Genomic DNA, 21,457 nt, shown 5'->3' with positions numbered 1-21,457 from the left:
CCTGTGGACGTGGGATTCGGCTGGCACCTCCACTCGCGGGGAAACCATGTTTTGGGGATCCGGAGCGATGTGGGGTGAGTGGCGCGGTTCTTTGAATCGACTGCTTCTTTCACGGAGTGAAGCCGCATTGCTGTTGCCGGAGAGCGCTGACTTTTTCTTGTGGACAATTGGATTTCAAACAACTGCCCGTGAGTAGAACGGAAAATTGGACTGTGAAAATTTTTTAATTAGGCACCGAAAGCGGGAAGGTCTAAACAGGAAGTCCGCCTCCCGCTTTTTGTAGATAGATTGAAGCAAAGATACGGCAAGCTAGAGTTCAGAAAGTCGTTTGTAAAGGACTAAATTTTCATCATTCAAAATTACTGAACCCCCCTTGGAAGCAGGAGAAGAGGGTGAAACTTTTTTTAGACTGTTTAAACCTGCAGGAGAGTAAAGAAAGGTAATTTTCCACCGTCTTGAACCTGGGAGCGGGGCGCCAAGACAGACGTTTTGGAGAAGTTCATTGACTATGGACAAACGTTTTTGACAGATAGTTAAAAGAATAGAAACATATTGATTCCATTGTTCCCTTTCGCTTTTAAAAGGAACAAAATATTGACAAAATATCTGAAAAAGGAAAACTTTGTTGCTAAATCTGCCTTTTAAAAAAAAAGTGGAGAAAAAAAGACGGATACAAATAGAAATTGCTTCCCCTAGAGGGAGCTTGTGAAACTGTTTTTAAAGTCGAACTGGGGAGTTTTGCAGCTGTAAAAGATTAAAGATTGTGGGACCAGACTTCGACCTTGAACAAGAATGTGCTCAGAGGCTTTGGTGCTTGCCTTTTGCAAGACAAGTGCTTTATTGGAACAGTTACATGAGAAAATGGATTTGATGACAGCTGCGATAGGAAATTTTGGACAGGCAGTGGGTACCTATATAGAACCCACTCAGGAATTAATCCAGGAATGCGTTTTGACAGATGAGATGAGGGAGGAGGCTGTTGCTGGACTTCGGGTGGCAGAGATGGAGGGAGCTGTGGCCCAGCAGGAACACGAGTCGTTGGACTTGATGAATGAACCTGGAAAGAGTCAGACTTGGAGAGATGGAGTTCTGCTTGGCTTGGAGATGGGGGGCTGGATGGACCCCCCTATGCAGAGATGTTTTGACTTTTCAAGTCTGGCTTTAGGCCGGGGGGAGCTCGGAGCTGTGGGGGCCCCTAATTTTGGAGGGGCCTTGAAACATGCCTTTAAATATCACATGGATTTCAGTGTTGACTATGGAAAAGGGGCTGACTTGTCGAGAAGGGACAAAAATATTGTCAAGTTGGAGTCTCCCAGAGTGAAAGGAGCAGAAGACAAAGTAAAGTACAGGTATAAACATGAAGAAGACCTGTGGAAGGGACATGGAAAAGACCTAAGAGCCTCGGATATAAGGTCACCAGGTTGATGGACAAGATGGATGGGACAGAAAGGACTGACAAAACCCGAGACCAGGAGAAGAGACGATGGATGAAGATTGGAAGAAAGTTTTAAAAATTTATTTAGAAAAGTATCGTAAAATTAATGAGTATTAGAAAAATGTTGGAATGAAATTATGTGGCTTTAGCAGAAATGTTAAAAAGAATTATGTAAGAATATGTTATGGTTAAAAGAATTTGGTATAAGTAAGATTTAAGTTTTAAGTTTTAGGGTTTTTATGATAAGATAAGGTTAAAATAGATTAAGGTAATTTAATGACAGAATATTGCGAAAGATGGAAAGGATTTGCTGAGATAATTAACAACTAGAATACAAAAAAGGGAGGTGTGAGGAGGTCGATGAAATAAGTTAATGAAAGTTAAGGATTTGGGAATATTGGATTTGTTTTTAAATTTGCTGTATATTTTTGTTTTTTGATTGTGTTGTATTGTGTGTTTTGTTTTTTGTTTTTGATTTTGGTTTCTATTGATCTGTATTGTTTAATTGTTACTTTTATCTACTGTTGTCTTTCTTTTTCTCTTGTTTTTTCCTTCTTTTTTTCTTTGTAACTTTAACATTTTCAATAAATATCATTTAAAAAAAACAAACAAACAAAATAGGTTGAAAATTATGGTGAAATCTTGTGTTTAATGTGTGTTTGGGAGAGCGCATAGGTTGTTCTGCATTTGTTAAAAACGCCAGAGTGGATGCCAAAAGGATTTTGTGATTTCTTTTTTTAAAAATTTGTCAGCAAGGTCTAGAATTTAATCTCTTGACACCACTATTTGCCTCAGATTTTTAGGCTGTCTTACTAGAAAAGTCAGTTCAGTTATTGGTATCTCTACCTTACATTTTCTATGGTTTAAGAGAGAGATTAAAATAATTTATTGAGTTTTTCTGCAATCTCCTTATTCTCCTCCAAGACAGTTGTAGCTCCTTTGTCAGCCAAAGGTCAAACCACCTCCTTGGTTAGTTGCCAGATTCTGCTATAGTTAAATATGTTTAATTCCTCAAATTATTTCCTTTTGTTCTTTATTGTGTGCTTTTGCCATTTGTGATCTTTTGTTGCCCTTATTTGACCAAGACTTTCATTTCCTGAGAAAAGGTCTTGACTATCTACCAGCTTCCTTACTCATTAACCACTCTAGTGTCCTCTTGGACTTTGTGGTATCCTTCATTCTTTGTACTGTACATTTTACTTGGGCGTCTTGCTAGTTTTGGCTAACCTCCAAGCATTCTGGGAAAATTTAACCCTCTTAACTTTCTTTTTCAACTTTCTTTTTAACAATTCCCTCATCTCTGAGAAGCTTTCTCTTGAAATAAACATGACTGTGTTGGACTTTTGTCTTAATTGTGCATTTACAGTTGAATTTAATAGCACCGTGCTCACTCTTCTAATCAGTTCCACAGCAGTTATGTCTGCATGCCACTTAGACTTACACTGAAGATAAAGTAACATAGAACAAAGCAATTTAAAAACACAATAACAGCAGCTAAAACAAAAAAATTGGTTTCTCATTTGTTTGCTTAAAATAATCCTTAATAAACTTAAGCTTGCTTAAGTGAGACTCCTTTGAGTCAGACTTAGTTGAATATCACCTGGTATATACAGGGTGAGTCTTTTAAAAGAGGCGTTGTGGAGCATGTGTACTCTGTATCCATGGGGACTCTTTTAAAGGACTCACCCTATATATGAGAGAGAAAAACTGGTGATTCATTAGGACATAATCGTACCTTGGTTGTCAAATGCCTTTGTACTCATACATTTTGGCTCCCAAATGATCAAAACCCGGAAATGTGTGTTCCAGTTTTTGAACATTCTTTTGGAAGCCGCCTGTCCAATGCGGCTTCCGCTATTGTTTCTGGCATGCCTGCGCAACCGGGAGCCAGTCGGAAGCCGCACCTTGGTTTCAGAAGTTGAACGGACTTGTGGAACGCATTGTGTTCGAAAACCAAGGTAAGACTGAATAGGGTTTTAGTAACAAAGGCAAATGGAGTTTTTTTTAACACTCCTGAATGCCTAGTGTCTGCCTTTGGAGAGGAAGAAATACATTTTGCTACGTTAATTGGGCTTTGGTATTTTATGTGTACCAGATTGTGCTTTATTGTTTTGCTGTCAGCAAGGCTATCTCATCTGGTTCTGGAATTTAATAAGAAGACAGTGCTAATATTTTTTATGAGTAGACAACCTTCTAGAAATTTTGGACGGACATCATCTCTAAAGATTTGGATTTCCAAAAAAGCTTACTTTCCTATTTTAAAAAAATCACGGAATTGCCACATTCTGTTAAGTGTTAAAAGACCGTCTATAATCTGTCACTACAAAATGCTTTGTGTGATAAAACAGTTCTTTACTTGCTTTAATTGTGACTTGGGATGGAGTGTGTATCTGAATAAATATATTAATGTTACCAGTTCCAAGGTGTCAAACGGCAAATAAATAAACATCCATGTGTTTGCACTCCTGCAGTGCTTATTCCCACCTCCCCCAAATATCTGTATCCTTGATGTTTTTCCTCAAAATTGTGCTCAAGCCAAATCACCTTAAACTGTCCAGTTGTGAACAAATGCATGTGTGCAACAATACCCAAGGTCTGCCAGCACATCTAATGTATCGTTATTACTTTGGTGATATGCTTGAATACTCTGGCAGAAACATTTCTGTGAATGGAATTAAGAACAGAACAGAATTCTCAGTGACGTTATAAGTCTGTGGTGGCAGAATGCACTCTTGCAGATGTTCAAAGCTGTTCCTATTGCTGCTCGTTTTGACTTGACTCAACCCAGAGTTCAAAAGATTTTGCAGGATGTGGTGAGATGCATTCTTGCATGTCAGAGTAATAACATAACTCCATGCTAGGTTAGAAAAGGCAACTCGTGGAAACTTCACATCACTGCTGTGTGAAAGTGATCAGAGAGCTTGGTCTCATTTGTGGTTAAAAACTGCTGCCTCTTCAGTAAGCATGACACAACTTCCCTTATTACTGTACTACATCAGGTACAAGAACCAATCACTAATGAAAAAGCACCAAAGGAGACTTGTATGTTATTTACCAATGAACTCAGGTTTAGATCCTGGAACTACCTGAAAAAAACAAGCTATAGTATGATGCTAGGAGGACTCCTGTTACTCCTTTGTGCTTGAGCAATGATTATTGTGAACATTATGTTAATCCTTTCTTTTGTTAGATACAATTTAAGAACCCTCGGGTGCAGTTCTGTCCTTATGCTTTGGTTTTGTGGTTTTCTGCCTTTAATTCAAAAACACACCCACCCACCCCACACACAAAGGGAGAAGCTGCTACTAAATATGCACCCTACAGCATGGTTTTGAAAAATCACATAGCATAGCTATGAGAACAAAAATAAGAGTCACATCAATTCTTGAAATTTACTATAATTCCATAAAACACACAACTGTTCCTTTTACTGTGAAGTTCATATAATCAACAGTCTCAATGTTCAAAAAGTCAAAGTACAAATTACTTGAAAAGGGTTTTTTTGGGGGGGAGGACCCCCTTTGGGTGCAGCCCAAGGATGGAATTTAGCATTGCGTTCATCATGTTGTTTTGTCTGTGCACATATTCCAGCTTGCCATATGGAACAACACCCACCCGTATGCACTTCTCTGGAGGTTTTCCTGTCCCCCCCTCCAAAAAAAGCCAATTTTGGGGGTGCAGGGGGAGGAGGGGGTAAGCCCCATTGCATAACCAGAAGTCCTTCTTCGGGGCTTCCACTGACAGGACTGGTTAGCTGAACCCTGCTCCAAAATTTGCAGCTGAATCCAGCTGTCCTTGTTTGACTGCATTTTTTCATCAACATCATCATTGAAATGTGTTTTAAAAATAATCCTTTCACTCCCCACCATATGGCATTTCAGAGGTATGATGCATCTGAACATCAAAGGCTCATTTAGCAGTCTTTGTCTCCTGCATGTATTTGTCTAAAGGGTGTTTTTTCACCCATCTAGGCTAATGGCTATATTCACATTCTCTGGCAGTGAATTCTAGGAGTTAATTAGGAATTGTGTGACATAGTCCCTTTGTTGGTTCTGAACCTAATGCTGAGGAATGTTTTTAGGGGATCCCAAGCTCTACTATTAGGAGAGAGGAAGAAAAATCTCTATACTCCGCCCCCACCCCACCCAAAATACAATTCCTAATTTTATAAACCCTGCTGCTCAAGTTGCCTGTGGACCATTCAAACTTGAAGGATCAGCGTTGGTAGGGAAAGTAGTGCACACAAGACACAGGATGCCCCCCCCCTTTGTGTGTTTCCTATCATTTCTTGCTTTTCTAGCTGAGCACTCGTCAGTAGTCCTCCAACAAGGGAAATTTCCATACAAGCATGCTATTTGGACTGTCGTAACAGTTGAACTCCTACATTGTAGTTGGAGTGCTCATGATATGTGTTGCAAGGGTCTTATAGCAAAGCACCTGTTATAGGTCAGGTTGCCCAGAAAGCGTAATGTTTGCCTTACTGGCACGGAGCTGTAATCAGCATTTTTGTTACCAAACACCTAACTCGCTAGGCAGCTTCCACTTCCTTTAAAAGTGTGTTCTTCTAATGCTTTCAAGGTATAAGGTGTCAACACTTAAATAGAAGTGGGTTTTGTAAAGGAATATGTGTGCATTTCTGTTTGACAGGAGTTGACCGGGCATTTGACAGACTAATTGCTTCTTTCCCAGTTCAGATCAGCTGCTTGGGCATCTGAAATGAGGTCTGCATGGAGGCTGGTAGCTCATTCTTGAAAAATAGGAAAGGGCAGCGCTCGAAATAATCTTTCTACGTAGTAGCTCTTCAGCGAACAACAGCAACTGTGTCCTGATATGGCTTCCTATTATGAACTAAAATGCACTGAGTTCTGTATTCATTTCCTTCTTGATAAAAACAAAGTGCTTTTGACTAATTCACAGTGAAGGTTGGGAAAGATAGCGAAACAAAGGCATACTATTCTCCTGGGGTGTCTTGGTTGTTAAGGTAATTGTTGAACAGCTTATTCTATTCCCAATCCAGTGTTTGTTGCCACTTGGAACATTTTATGTGCTGATTCCCATTTAATGGGATCTGCAAAAACATTTCCCTTAATACATCAGCTTTCTATCCAGCACCATTGAAGTTCTTCCCCAGCAAGACTTATGTACCCAAAAGATGTTTGAATAAAATAGATATTAGTTAGTAGCATTCATGAAATATGGCTAATATGCTACAAATTTGTAATATAGTTGGGTGACAGCTGTAACCTAGTGCCCTCTAGATAGTTTTGACTACAATTCCCATTATCTTCCACAGTCTTGGCTGTGGTGGCTGGAGCTGATAGGAGATGTAGTTCAAAACATTTAGAGAGCACCAGGTTGGAAAAGGCTGGTATAGTGCAAGGAAAGAGATACAAATCTATTAGATGGAGTGCTTTCTGTATATATGAAGAAAGGTTCTATAAAAATGGATTGAAAAGGGAAGACAAAGCACAGCTCTATTTTTTTTACATAAAAAAGGAAAAATTAATTATCAAAGATGGGAGATAATTATCCAGAAAGGTGAATATTAGACAAAAGAGTCAAAGAGAAAGAGAGCTCATTTTTCTTTCTTTTTTTACAGTGCGACTTCATGACAGCATATCAGAAGAAGGATTTCATTACTTAGTCTTCGATTTGTAAGTATGTCTGTTTGCTACATACTGCACCGAGCTCTTTTTCTAAAGAATGAGATTGGGGTGTGGGGAGAGCCCACAAAGACCCTGGGGGTATTCTGTGTGTTTCTAATATTTGACAGGTAAGAAGTAGCCATAAGTGGTTCATGTCATGGTAGTGGATGAATAAATTATATCTAATTGCATATTGAGATCCACTGAAGCTGAATGTCTTAAGTGGTTAACCCATTTCGTGATCTTGGTTCCAATGCTTCTATGGATTCAGCAGATGGTGTTGAGTGAGATGCACTTTCTCAACTTCAGCTACCTAACTGTAAAATGGAAATATAAGTTAATTTTCTTGCTGAGATTCTGTGTGAATGAAGGAGAGAAGGATGGTAAAGCACTGCATATTTTTATGGGTGTGTGTGCAATGGTTCTGCTGTTTTGCCGATAGGGCATACATACACACAGTAATTTTCTCCCTTGAAACTTGAGCATTAAACGTACTATCCAGTTGGTAGACAGGTTTGGTGGGGTTGCCCTCTCCAAGCCACTGTATACTACAGGTACTACAAACACCTTTAGTATTTGTTGGCTAAAATCAATGTTAATCTGAAACAGTTCCACAGTTGTAGCCAAGAAATAATGGTAAGGGAGTACAGTATTCACACTAGGGTTGCATGTAGTTCCCAGTGTTCGGATCAAAAACGATTGGCTTTTGATCACTAATTGCAAGTCTTCCCTTTGAGGACTCGAATTTTCGGTGGCTTTCGTGAGTATTCAAAATGAATGCTTCGCCAATGATAATTGTCTTTCCTTTAATTTAAAGGTTTCTCATGGGGAAAAAGCTGTTGTTGGGCAAGAAGCCATGCAGTGTAGGAGACCTTTGTGCCCCACAGGTCCTTCCCCAGGGGGCAGGATTCTTCCTAAACAGCAGGTTTCCCACCAGCAGCCCTTCAAATCATCCCCTGAGCAAGCAATGTCCCCATCAGTTTGCAGCATAGGGCAAGTTGAAGAATGGTTGTATCAGGCTGTGGAAGGTGGGCTGTGCCTACCACTTATTCTGCTGTTTCAACCATTGTGCACACCTGCTTCAAATGGTCTCCCCAATCTTACTTCACACTAGAAGCAGGAACAAGCAAACAAGCCAGTCAGCTCCTGACTAGTTAACCATTGTAAAGAGATTATCAGTATTACTTCAGTTCTTCCATCTTGGAAGCATGCTATTTCAGTAATACACATGGCATCGATGCCTGCTGTGGAACAGAATAGAAAATATGATGGAGTATTTGAGCAAAGTTGCATTAAATTTTGTTATGCACCTGTGTACAAATCTTTGTTGCCAAGTTGAAGGGGAGTACACTTATGAAAGGATATCAAGTGCTGCAAAGATAAGGTTTTAACATATTTTATTAACAGTAATTCAGTTAACGTACCTACTTGTGTAGAGTGCTTTCACAATCTTTCTTGCACATACAGACAGCCTTTAAGAACCAATTTTTTGGTTCTAAAATAGCGAATAGCCCTTTTCACTTACGCTTGATGATAACCTATAGACCTGAGAAGCAAAGTGTGCCTAAATGGTTAGTGAAGCATTCATCAATGCCATCTATGTAAAGAGGCTGTGATCTGAAACCAGACCTAAGCATGCGCAAAAATTCAAATTCCCTTTAACCGAGTACAGAAAGATCACTTTTCTTGCAGATTTCCAACCTGTCCTTGCATAGTGTGCACATTTTTATATGTTGCACGTGAATTACTTCCCCTTTGTGTCCAAAGAAAGTAGAAGTTGCATATGAAAGGTCCATGTTTCTAATTGCAAATTCAAGAACAACTTGAACAAGGGCTTCCCCCATGTCAATTGTATGCATAGAAGTAGATGTAATGGGTTTTAATGGGGTTTCTTTGGAAATACACCCCTGTTCAGAAGCCCTACGCATGTATTCATCTGAGTGGGACTGTGCAAAATATGCATTCCCTCAACGTCACACATGCTGGCTAGCCATACCCCCTGGCATAAATTTCTGCAAAGATTGAGCTATTGTATGATTATCTGTACATACAAAGCCTCCTCCATCTCTGCAGATGTGAGATTAGCCAGTGTGCAGAGTGTCAGGGGCATAGCTACCCAGCATAGCCCAGCTCAGGCATTGTGAGACGGTTTAAATAAAATTTCTGAATGTTGTTAAAGAAGCCTTAGGGTTACCTTGGTTGTTTCAGTTCTCTTGCTTAAACAATTGGCCCAGGCTATTCTCCAGTGTGTTGAATTGTGAACAAGGCATTAGAACATAACTGGATCATAGTTAATAATTATGTGAGCTGCCTTGATAAGAGACAGATAAATGCCAGATGCCTTCTGAATAACATGTACCAGTATTACAAAACTGTTCAGTGAGGAATGTGGGGAAATGGTGTTCTGTTACAGTCTAAGGTCCTATTTTTGGGAAACATTCCGAAAAAGCACAAGAATTGCTGGTAAAGATGAGAAGAGAGTATGAAATGTTTTGTTTAGCAGGACTGCATTTATGAAAGATTTATGTAATAGCATATTATTCAGTGAAATGCCATGCTGTTACGGGAAAAGAGAGGCCACCAAATGTAAAAACATGTAGCTGCAGATTAAGTCGTAAGGCTATTGTTTTGCCTAATTATGTTGAAATCTATTTTTGTAAAAGAAATACATTGGGCCTCTCACTTCTGGAGCACATTTCTTTTTGTCAAGAAACACTGGAGCAAAATTGTAAAGGTCATAGATGTTAGTTAATTGACTTTAAAAATTCTCATTTCAACCTCTCAGGACAGCACATTATGATGTGTTTTTTAAAAACATAGCAAACAAGAAACTTTAATATTAAAACAGTCAGCTTAATAAATAGACACTTTTATTGTGAAAAGTTTTTGTTCCCTTATTGGATAGTTATTTTCACAATGAAATGTTGAAAGTGGTAAGATTGGGGGGGGGGGGTTGCCCTGTGTATGCATGATTCTGTTTATATAAGTATCACGGTAAAGCTATTACAAAATCCATAGTGAACTGGTTGAAGTAAAAATTCAGCCATAGTGAGGTGTTTACGCAAACTTACTTTAGACTGCCTGCCTTCTTTCTTATAAGCAGTTTTTCTCCAGTGGAACAGTCAGAAATAGAAGAATAAAATGATAGTGCGAAGACTGAAAGGCCACACAGGGACAGGCAGATCTATTGTTTAAAGCATTTTTGCTCAGCTCTTCAGCCAAAAAGGCTCTTGGATCAACTTCCATAAGATCAATAACAAATAAGACAGTCATAAGAACATTAGCAGAGACGTGATAGATCAGACAAACATTTCCTTTAACAGAGTGGCCAAACAGGTGTCTCTGTGAGCAGGAACAATAGCCCTCCTGCTTTTCTTGCCTCTGTCCAGCTAAAAAATGCAGCACAGAAGGAAAAAGGGAGGAGGAGGAGGAGCGAAGAGGAATACAAGCAAACTCAGGCATCAGTCCTTAGAGCTAAAATACTCCTACAGTGATCAGGTTCCTTTACAATGATGAGCTTTAGTGGCAACAGTTCAGAGAGAAGCCAAGTCAAATGGAGCTGTTCTCTCAGCCAAGCTGAGAGAGTGGTTTGGCTTCCCAACTTCTCCCTTTGTTGTAGCTTGATGGAACAGATAGATGACAATTGAGGAAAAGCCAAACGGAGCTTGTCTGTCAACCGAGCGGATGGAGTGGTCATTAGTGTGATATAAATCCTTTCAAGTTATTATTATGCCTCTTCTACTAAAAGTGGACACCCATAATAGAGAGCTTAATTACTTACCAGATCCTGCATTTCTGCGTTACGAAGATCCTGTAATGAAAGCCCATCATAATGTAAGTGATTTTCCTGCACGTTAGAGGAAAAAACCGAGGAGAATAAAACTTACTGGAACTATTTGGTATTGCATACAAATATCTCAGTGACGAGGCCAGAACAGCAGGTGGCTGAAGGTCAACATCCCAAAGGGCTGCTTCACACCTTATCTATCAGGGGTGGGTAACTGGATCTGGCTGGTGGGGTAGATAATTATCTCCCCCATCCCTCGCAGGCCAAGCTTGGCAGGTGGATGGGAGCCGCCCACCTGTCAATCACCTGACATCACAGTGAGATTAGGCAATCCTTTTTTCTTTCTTTTCTTTTTTGCCGCAGTGGGCTTTGCAAAATGGTCTGCAAGACCAGATAACTCATTTACTACAATATCCAGTATCCTGCAGATCTATGCACCAATAGTTGCAGTGGTGTGAACCTTCATGTGTGAGGATAATCCATGATTCAGTACTTTTGCAACACTTTGAATACTTTGGCAGTATAGAATTCTCTCACATGTAGAATTGTCGATTATTTTTGTCTGATATAAAAAAAATGCTTTATATCATTGACAGAGTCACTGGAGGTGAATTATTTGAGGATATTGTTGCAAGAGAATATTACAGTGAAGCAGATGCAAGGTAAGTGCTGGATTTCAAGGCTTTTAACTGTTTGTTCATCTGCTGTTTATTTACCTTTAATGTGGTATTTGGCACCATAATACAACGATGGTTGGGGTTTGCCATCAGTACTGACTTAGAAGTGGGAAACATCAGCTTGCCATGCAAGGAATTAATTGATTTATTGGGCAAGCCTAGTTTGATGATGCACTCTTTATAAGGATGGTGGCTTTAGTCTGCTGTTTAGTCTGGGATGCGGGTGGCGCTGTGGCCTAAACCACAGAGCCTAGGGCTTGCCGATCAGAAGGTCAGCGGTTCGAATCCCTGCAGCAGGGTGAGCTCCCTTTGCATGGTCCCAGCTCCTGCCAACCTAGCAGTTCGAAAGCACGTCAGAGTGCAAGTAGATAAATAGGTACCGCTCTGGCGGGAAGGTATATGGGATTTCCATGCACTGCTCTGGTTCGCCAGTAGCAGCTTAGTCATGCTAGCCATATGACCTGGAAGCTGCACACTGGCTTCCTCGGCCAGTAAAGCGAGATGAGCGTCGCAACCCCAGAGTCATCCACGACTGGACCTAACAGTCAGTGGTCCCTTTACCTTTACCTTTAAGGGATCTAAGTATTTCCCCTTCATCTAGTGCACCTTTTGGCAGGGGAAATCACACTGTCCCAGAACTTTAATATTATTCATATATTTTTCTTACACAATGCTTTTTTGCTAGGAAAGTGATTCTCAGTTAGCCCAACAGACCCATCTAGTTTCCTCCATTGAAATTTGGAGTTCCACATTTATCGCTGTGATGAGCACTTCTCATGCTTGTCCACACACAAAAATCCATGCCTGCTGTTTTCTCAGTTTTTATATAAAGCACATGGAAATGGTTGAGTGATTCCTGCAGGGGGGAACACATTTCAGCATGCTGGTGATCTCACCTGGGCACCACAGTGTTCCTAAGCCTCTTTCCGCATTAACTAATTGCCATTTTACAGGGAGCTTCAGAAAATGGCATGGGTGGGTGATAATATCTGAAACAATCCTTTCAGTCTCAGTGAGTGGTGCCCACTGGTACAAATAATCCCTTTCAGAGAACATTTTGGCCTTGAGGAGAACTGTGTCAATAGATCGAAATCTCCTTGCTTGTCTTTCTACCCTGAGCACACAGTCCCCATCAGGTGCTTCGCTCAGGGGTGCTCAAGATGAAAATACTTTGATTGCTGCATTTGGGTTTCTTCCTGTTGCACCGTCCAGGAAGATAAACCACTCCCTCTTTCCTCTCTGTACTCTGCTGTGCAAAACAGAAGGGGGAGACAGCTTCTGTGACTAGGTAGTGGTTCTTAGATATTTTTGGGTTATGGACCCCTCTGAGAATCTGATGAAAGCTGTGGACAGCCCCCCCCCCCATGCGCATACATACAAAATTTAGCACAGTTAATTTTATTATTTTGGCATACATGCCTGGTTCATGGACCGCCTGATGAAGCCGATGCATGGGCCCCAGGTTAAGAACCCCTGATATAAACTATGCTTTCCACCTCTGCTGATCATCAAACACTGCTTCTTCAGAGGTCAAGGGCTTAAGATTCAGTTACGTTTGCTGGTATTAGAGACGGTGGTCATAACCCAGAGAATTGCACATACAGTTCTGTGTATCTAAAAGGGCATTTTCACTATGTTTTCTAAAACCTATATGTTCTTGCCCTTTTCCATTCCCAAAGTCAAAGTGCAATTTTAAAATTTTCCTAACTTTTAACAAGTAGTTCCCTATGGGAGATTTTTTTGGGGGGGGGGGAGATCTAGGACCAAAGCATTAAACAGGTCATTGTTGAGCCCCTCATCTGAAAATCTTCTTGTTCATTCATATGAACGTTTTGGCATTTTCAGTGTGTTTGACCTTGGCTGTAAATATGCTAAGTACATTGGGAAAAGCTTGGCCTGTAGACATCCATAAAAAATATTCAAATATGGATGTGTAAAATGACAAACTGTGTGTTTTTGTGCCCAAATCAAAGTGTCTTAATTTGTATCTTAAATTACAGCTTAGTTCTCTGTGCTTAGCAAGATTAAACATACTTTATGCAATGGTTTAAAGAAACATAATAATGTGTTTGGGCTTCCTTTTATTACCTTTGGACATGCCTGCTAAACATACAGCTGTTCTAGATCAAGTGTTACAGATCCCCAATGAATTGCACTGATAGTTTTCTGATTTTCCCCCCTTATAATTCGGGGCAGCATTTTGTGCCTTTTTTAGTTATTGTTTAATTTGTACTTTTCCCTTTCTGTTCCTCTTGTACAAGTGTTGAATTTGTATTTGTGTGTGTGTGTTTGTGTTCTTAAATATGTTGGGGTTAGTGTGGATTGGATAGTGCATGTGCTTAAAAATCCAGTCATTGTGCCACTCATTAGACACCATGGAGAATGTGCACAAATTAGGAGAGTGAACAAAGTATTGTACATATTTTACAGTCAGTTTGTATAACCTCCAAGTCAAATGGGACAATGTATTAACCAGTGAATGTCCATGGTCTTCAAGTTGAGAATATAGTGCGATTTGCCAGCATCATTAACATATAGATGTATTGACTATGCCAGTGGTTCCCAAACTCCCCTCAACTGACCATCTTAGAATTGCTGGTGGTCCTGGTGGACTTACTTCATGGTTTTTCTGCCCTTTATAACAGTTGCAGTGCACTGTGATAGGTGCTCTATGGTTTTGAATTGTATTCTGGGCACTTTCATTTCTGTTATTGTATTGCAGCTTGCATTCTCCCATAGAATTCAGATTATAGCAGAATAGAATGCAGCATAAGAAATAGAAGAAGCAATAAAAATAGAATTAAAAATCAATATAAAGATTTCATGCTGGCATGCCGCGGGCCATCTAAAAGAAGCTCACAGACCACAGTTTGTGAACCCTTGGACTAGGCAATATGCAGAATCAATGGTACACAGTCTTCATAATGTCTGATGATGTGCATAGTGACCAGGTTTTTTTTATGAATGTTCTCTATCCTATTCACATTGACAACACTTACATTGTTTGCAAGGACTACCAAAATAAACAGCATCTAGACTCACCCAAATAATTTGCAAAAATTTTTTTTTAAATTGTTTAACTAAAGATTGCCATTTTTTCCCTAACATTCCTGCCATTCAATGAGTGGGAAATACAAGACAAAGGATTCTGTCTAATGATGTCACATGTTACGTGTTAAATGTCCTTTCTTTTCTTTTTTTTTGGTAAATCTTAAAATTTCTGTACACAGCATTGCTGTGTTGCAGATCAGCGTGTAATTGAAATGTGTCCAAAAATGTGATTTAATTACTATTATTTTTATAATTTCAAGTTATTTTCATTTTGATTTTTGCATTTAATGTGATTATGTGCCTTTAAAATGTTTTTTCCCTTCCATTCTGCCCTTGTATCTCTGCAGTCATTGTATACAGCAGATTCTAGAAAGTGTTAATCATTGTCACCTAAATGGCATAGTTCACAGAGACCTGAAGGTCAGTATCTGGTGCCCATAGGTTGGCTAAGAAGTGTTTTCTCTCTCTCTCTCTCTTTCCTTTCCTTTTCTTGGCTTGAGGCTGAAGGGTGGGTTCGGCTGAGAAGTCCCCTTCGCTTTCCTTTCTCATCCTCAGGATGACAAATGGATAATGCATGGTGCTGCTTTCAAGTTTGCAAGTGTCACAGGTCTAGCATACATCACGGTAGAAGCTGAAATAGGTGTGGCAAGACAAAGTGACCTTCCAGAATTTATTTCCCCCCCACTACTTATCTCTGTGGTATGATAAATATCACCACAAACATTGGAAGGAGCTTGCACCTGCCACATAAACTTCGGCTGTGATGTATGTCAGCCTGCAGGTATTTTGAAAAACACCACTTCTGTGCAGAGACTTTGGGTTATAGTGGCAGAACAAGTGGTTTGGCATTGCTCTGCTAGAGTAGGACAAACCCTCAGGCAACAGCAAGCATGTAATCGCTCGGCTAAATGAAACCATGAGGAGTGAGTAATTTGCCTTAAAAACGCATTACTCCCTAAAAGTAATATTAACTGCAGTTTGGCTGGTGCAAAAGAACCATCACATTCAAATAAATAGAAGGAACAAACAGCACCAGATATTTAATGCAAGCTTGCAAATAGCTCTGGGAGGTTATTTCTTCATCTGTGTATGAAATATATGGCCAAAAATGAGATTTGTGTGTAAAAGTAGACCCCATTTTGGGCTGTTCCTCCTTAGCACTGCTGAAATCAAAATGAGCTACTTCATAGCAGCACGCTCACGTCTGAGGAAGTTAGCTACTCTAGCCGAGGAATGCGGGTCCATTTCCGGAGGTTGTGCGTTGCAGTCTCTGTTAGCTGGTTTTGCACTATAACCCAGTCTCACTGAGGGTATACAGACAGTGAGTGTACGGCTTGGAACTAACACACGCCCCCTGGTGTTTGCATGCAGTCATTGCATTCAGCAGATCCTGGAGGCTGTGCTACACTGCCATCAGATGGGCGTAGTCCATCGGGACTTGAAGGTGAGTAATGCTGTTGGGGAAGAGAGAACCTGCACCACACGGTCTCAAAGCACTCCTTTTAGCTGCATTTTTGCATGTAGCGGGGCAAAGAGGTGCCCACTTGCTGACTCTCTGGTTGTCTGGACAGTTCTGAAAGCTTCCACATAAAAGAGACACCAAATTACCAAATCCCCTTGCAGATTTAGAAGTACTTTCCTTTGCTGTTCTCCTTTGGCGTATACGTCACTGAAGCCGTGGATAGGAGCGAACCTGCAGAAGAGTTATCAAGTGATGCTTGAGCTCGTCGTCCCACATCAATCCATTTCGAATCAAAGAGTGAGAAGCTGTGACTAAGTGTGCTCAGCTGCCGGAGATGTCTCTTTTTACCTCCCTGAAACCTTCTAGTCCATTTTACTTTGGATGTTTCTTTTATCTGCTCTTCAGGGTCACAAGATGGAAGGACAGATGTGTTTTGCCACTGAGTGCATTGGGATGCTTTGCCATCCCTGTTACCACCACCATACATAGAATCATAGAATCATAGAGTTGGAAGAGACCACAAGGGCCATCGAGTCCAACCCCCTGCCAAGCAGGAAACACCATCAGAGCACTCCTGACATATGGTTGTCAAGCCTCTGCTTAAAGACCTCTAAAGAAGGAGACTCCACCACACTCCTTGGCAGCAAATTCCACTGTCGAACAGCTCTTACTGTCAGGAAGTTCTTCCTAATGTTTAGGTGGAATCTTCTTTCTTGTAGTTTGGATCCATTGCTCCGTGTCCGCTTCTCTGGAGCAGCAGAAAACAACCTTTCTCCCTCCTCTGTGTGACATCCTTTTATATATTTGAACATGGCTACATACGTTCAGCTATTCAGCATCAGCTTCCTATTTTATTCAGACTGCTAGTTTCGTTGGCTTCACATTGTTCTGAGCTTTTTTTTTTGCCTTTTAATCTTTTGGCCTCCAGACTAAGGAAAAAAGCAAATGCCAATTCATCTTGAAACCCATTCTTAAAACACACGATGCAATGGGTTTTGGGAGGGGCCTTGAGTAAGACACTGTCCATAGCCTCCCACTCTCCCAGTTCCCCCACCATCGGCGCCAGCTGTTCCTGTTTCTTTTCTCCTTCTTCATCATGACTACCATTCACTTGCTTGCCAGGCAGCGAGCCAATGAGTAAGCAGGCAGTAACATGTATTGCTTCTCCCTTCTCCCTACCACTGTTGTCCAAACGAGTAGGTTATAATGGTGAAGAAAATGAGCACGTCCCAGGAGTGTGAGGGAGCAATAAATCACATGGAGTATGTTTATTAGAAGAAGAACAAGGCCTGCTCAGGAGCTGATTCCTCCCATCATCCCTCTGCATCCAACCAGTCCATGACAAGAAGGGATCTTGCCAGTGACTCTGCCTGCTGGGTTATGGGCCCTTTGCAAGCGCCCTGCTATGTTACTGCTTGACACCTGCCCTGCTAGACGCTTGCGAAGGTTGGCAGTTCAAATCCCCGTGACGGGGTGAGCTCCCGTTGCTCTGTTCCAGCTCCTGACAACCTAGCAGTTTGAAAGCACACCAGTGCAAGTAGATAAATAGGCACCACTGCAGCGGGAAGGCAAACGGCATTTCCGTGCAGTCTGGTTTCCATCACGTTGTTCCATTGCACCAGAAGCGGTTTAGTCATGCTGACCACATGACCCAGAAAGCTCCCTTGGCCTGAAAGAGATGAGCACCGCAACCCCATAGTTGCCTTTGACTGGACTTAACTGTCTAGGGGTCCTTTACCTTTTTACCTTTTCTATATGTATTTGTGTGTATGTGTGTACACACACACACACACACACACACACCTCTTATAGATTAGGAAGGCTCACAAAGATCTGAAAAGTAAGCAGGGCATAATTTGTTAGGGTTTTAATGGAGATTTTGTACACCACGTTGATATATTTTTATATGAGTTTGCAGTACAGAAATGAATTCACATCATCCTAATTATTATCGTCGAGGAAAATTACACTTTTAGCTCCATTTGAAACATTCTTAAACCAGTGGTATATGTTCTCTAAAGGACCTTGAAGTTGTCCATACACCTAGCAAGTAAAAGAAGAAGAAGAAGAAAATCAAAGGGGGAATTCCTTCACACTGAGACCTCTGTATTAGCATTCATTAGTAGATTTGACATTGAAATCCTTGGGGTGGCTATAGAAAGCAGTGTTTACAACACCCTTCCCTAACCTGGCCCTAACCACCAGATATTTTGCACCACAATTTCAATCAGTGCCAATCGGCATGGCAGATGAAAGGGGATGATTGTATTCCAAAATATCCGGAGGGCAGCAGGTTGAGGAGGGCACATAACATTATTAATTTTGCTGTTTGGGGACAGCAGCCAGAAATAGGTCACTTCCAAGCTGATTGGATCTTGTATTCATTTGATTGCGTCCTCTATTTATTTGTGTTCTGCATAATTCTCCAAGACATCCATGGCTTGCATTACTTTGTAATGAAAGCATAGTGCACGCACGTGCGTTGTCATCTTCCTGTACTCAGAGTGTGTATACTTACACATCTGGATGACCATTTTATTGCTCCCGAGTCCACAAAAGCTTATGCCCACAACACATAGTTCAGTCTTTAAGATGCTGCGTGACTCTTGCGTTGGTTTGATTCACAAGGAAAGATTCGTGCACACCTAAATCTGTCCTGTTGAAAACACTTGGAGTTGTTCTATTCACAGCTGAGCTCTTTTATGATTGCAGTTTCCGTAACACCTTTCAAATTATACAAACCCAATCACTGCATGGTTTGTTGATGTTGTTTTCACGGTGCCCTTCAAAAGGAGCGCAGAAGTTCTTGCGGTTTTATACTCATCTTGTCGCTGCCAGGTTGACATGCAAAATGAATTATTCATAATTCCATTTGGCCTTGCGCTGCACTTGTCTCAATCTGTCAGTATCACTGACAAAATGAAAAGGGAGCTTCCACGTCTCCCCCTCCCCCAAGTATTAGTGCATTCTTGCTGTGCTGTTACATAACCAGTATTCCCCCATCACCTCAGAACTGAGTGGGGATTCCTTCGCTGCAGTGCCAAGAAGAAGTATTATTTCTTCTTCTTCTTCCCCCAACCCATTTTTTAAAAGGTATTAAACACTGTTTTTGTTATTTCTCTCTCTCTCTCTCTCTCTATATATATATATATATATATATTGTTTTTCTATCCAGACATTGAACCTCAAAGTAGATTGCAAGAATACATATAATAAGCAATACAACCTTGCATCTTGTTTCTCCCCTCATCAATCCTGATATTTTTAAACCATAAGTCAGTGGTTCCCAAACTTCTTTTTCCACTTCAACTTTTCTAAAGATCTTGCATTTTCAGCAGGTATTGGGGGCCTTGTTTCTGTCAAGGGCTGCATTCCCTTTGGCGTAATCTTTCAGGAGTTGAATGCCAATGGGGGTTAAGGCCACAGCTATATATGGGCAGGGCTACTCCTTTTCTTTTCTTTCTCTTTCTCTTTCTCTCCTACCTTATTTTCCCTGTCCAGCAGCTTGCTGGGGGAGGAGCAGGTCGTTGTTTCCTCTCCCCTTTCCATTGCTGTAACCATTTTGATTTTTCCACCCACTGTCCTTCTCTTCTCACCCCCCACCTCAGACTTCCCACCAATAAAATTCAGCAGAGGACTGCAGGTTTCCCACCCAGTCCTAAAGGTTGAAATGGATGGGTTTCGGTGGTCCTTCTCTTGAAAGAATTTAAAACTTCTGAAATGCCTGAGCAGCATTTTACTATAGAGCAACCATGTTTTTGTCTTTTTAGCAAAAGTTCTTCTGAGGGACTTCTAGTGAGGAAAGAAGCTACTTTTCATACCCGGCTCAGGTGTGACTGAGATATGAAGCATTTTCAGTGACAGACAGGGTTCACATTCGCTGAAAAGCCTTGATCCAGACAGAAAATACCCTTTATGGCGACAGAATCACCACTGATTAAACAGGCTAGACCTTTGAATGCTCCGGAATCTCAGATATAAAACCCTAAACTTGAAGTTGGGAGCCTTTGGATATCCACGCAAAAATACTCTGTCTAGCCATTATGTTGACATGGCCTAAACAAGAGAGAAGCTAAATGATGGCCGCCTCTCTACTACATGCATAACTGCAGCTAAAGTGCAACTTTGTGATCCGGACACTGACTTGCTCCTTCCCTAGAGAGACTCTCAAGCGTATGCTGTTTAATCTCCTATATCTTTCTCCAGTTTGTGCACGTTTGTCCCATCCTCTTCAGACCTTGTGCATGACAGACACGTCAGCGTTTCCCCATTGTCTTGAAATGGCTGGTGCATGTTCTTTTAAGGGGCAGAGTCCAGCAGCCCAGGATGTCCCTTCCGCTTGCTATCAAAGTGTGTGGCTGTGTTTGTAATGAAGCATATTTACTTCCTTATGACAGTGATGTTTGCTTTACAGTACTTTGGGTCCAAAGATATTTGCTGACAGGTGTTAAGCACTTCTAAAGGAGCAGGGGGTGAGATCGAGTTCTTTTAATAGTCCCATACTGTGTGTGAATGGGCATTACTTTGCTTACCTACTTGGGAAGTATATATGACCTGACAGCCTGATGCTCTGGGTTGTTGAAGGTCACCAATAAATAGAAACATCCAGCGGCTTTAAGTAATTTACATAAGCAGTGCTTTCCAGGAACTAACGATGGCCAACTTTTGCCTCTCTGCCTTATGAAAAAGGCTCTGCGGATCAATTTGTCCAGAGTATAGAAATAGTATGGCAAACTGCTAGCAAGATTGGGTGGCAGTTTTATAATTTATGCAATATTTTAGGGAGAAATAGTGCCCACCATTTGATGTTTTTTATGCCCAAATGAGGATGAACATCTTGGGATGCTTTTTTAAAAAAGGGTGACCGTGTTTGGTCAAACTAATTTAAATGAGAAGGGGGGGGGAGATTTTGGCCTGATTCGCTTGTCTCGCAATGTGTTGGTTGCGCTTATCAAGCAGGGGGAAAGATTCTGCTAGTTTAATGATAAAGTAGTTTTTTGAAAATAATCTGGGGAGAAAGTGAGAATGACTAAACAGTGGAATTTGCCGTTACAAATAAAGGGCTTGTAATTATTGTTTCTGATTTTTCAGGTGCTCATGAGCACTTTGAAATATGCAATAGGCACAATTTTTCTTCTTTACAATAACATTCAAGTAGCTTGTGAAGTGGTGAATGCAGGATTAGAGGAGAATATGCTCACTTAAAAATGCTGCTTTAAATCAGATGTACAGTGTAGTGAAGGTAGCTTAGTTTTTCCAACTCTCAGCAGGACCTAATGTCCAGCTGCTTATTCAAAAGCCTTTCTAGAGGCTGACAGGCAAAGAGCCCTGGTGGGGCCTGAGGGCCAAACTACAAGTTGCCAATGCATAGTGGATAGCTAGAGATGGGTGCATCTTTCC

General features: G+C 40.9%; 1 protein-coding gene across 15 annotated transcripts in view; it reads left to right on the top strand.

Annotated features, from left to right (window-relative positions):
• The window catches only part of CAMK2D (calcium/calmodulin dependent protein kinase II delta), a 142,561-nt gene that overhangs the window by 68,028 nt on the left and 53,076 nt on the right, over positions 1–21,457 (top strand). For 11 of the 15 annotated variants that reach the window (XM_083459245.1, XM_083459254.1, XM_083459243.1 and 8 more), the window contains 3 exons: positions 7,035–7,089; positions 11,464–11,529; positions 14,943–15,015. In XM_083459245.1, coding sequence (XP_083315371.1) covers positions 7,035–7,089; positions 11,464–11,529; positions 14,943–15,015 — 194 coding nt within the window. Of the gene's footprint in view, positions 1–7,034; positions 7,090–11,463; positions 11,530–14,942; positions 15,016–15,966; positions 16,040–21,457 lie in introns of all 15 variants that reach the window. The other 4 variants (XM_083459250.1, XM_083459252.1, XM_083459244.1 and 1 more) reach the window with 1 other exon arrangement.

Source organism: Podarcis liolepis (assembly GCF_965112155.1).
Source record: "Podarcis liolepis genome assembly, chromosome: 9".
NCBI classification, from domain to species: Eukaryota; Metazoa; Chordata; class Lepidosauria; order Squamata; family Lacertidae; genus Podarcis; species Podarcis liolepis.
This window is presented reverse-complemented; position numbering and strand designations above follow the sequence as displayed.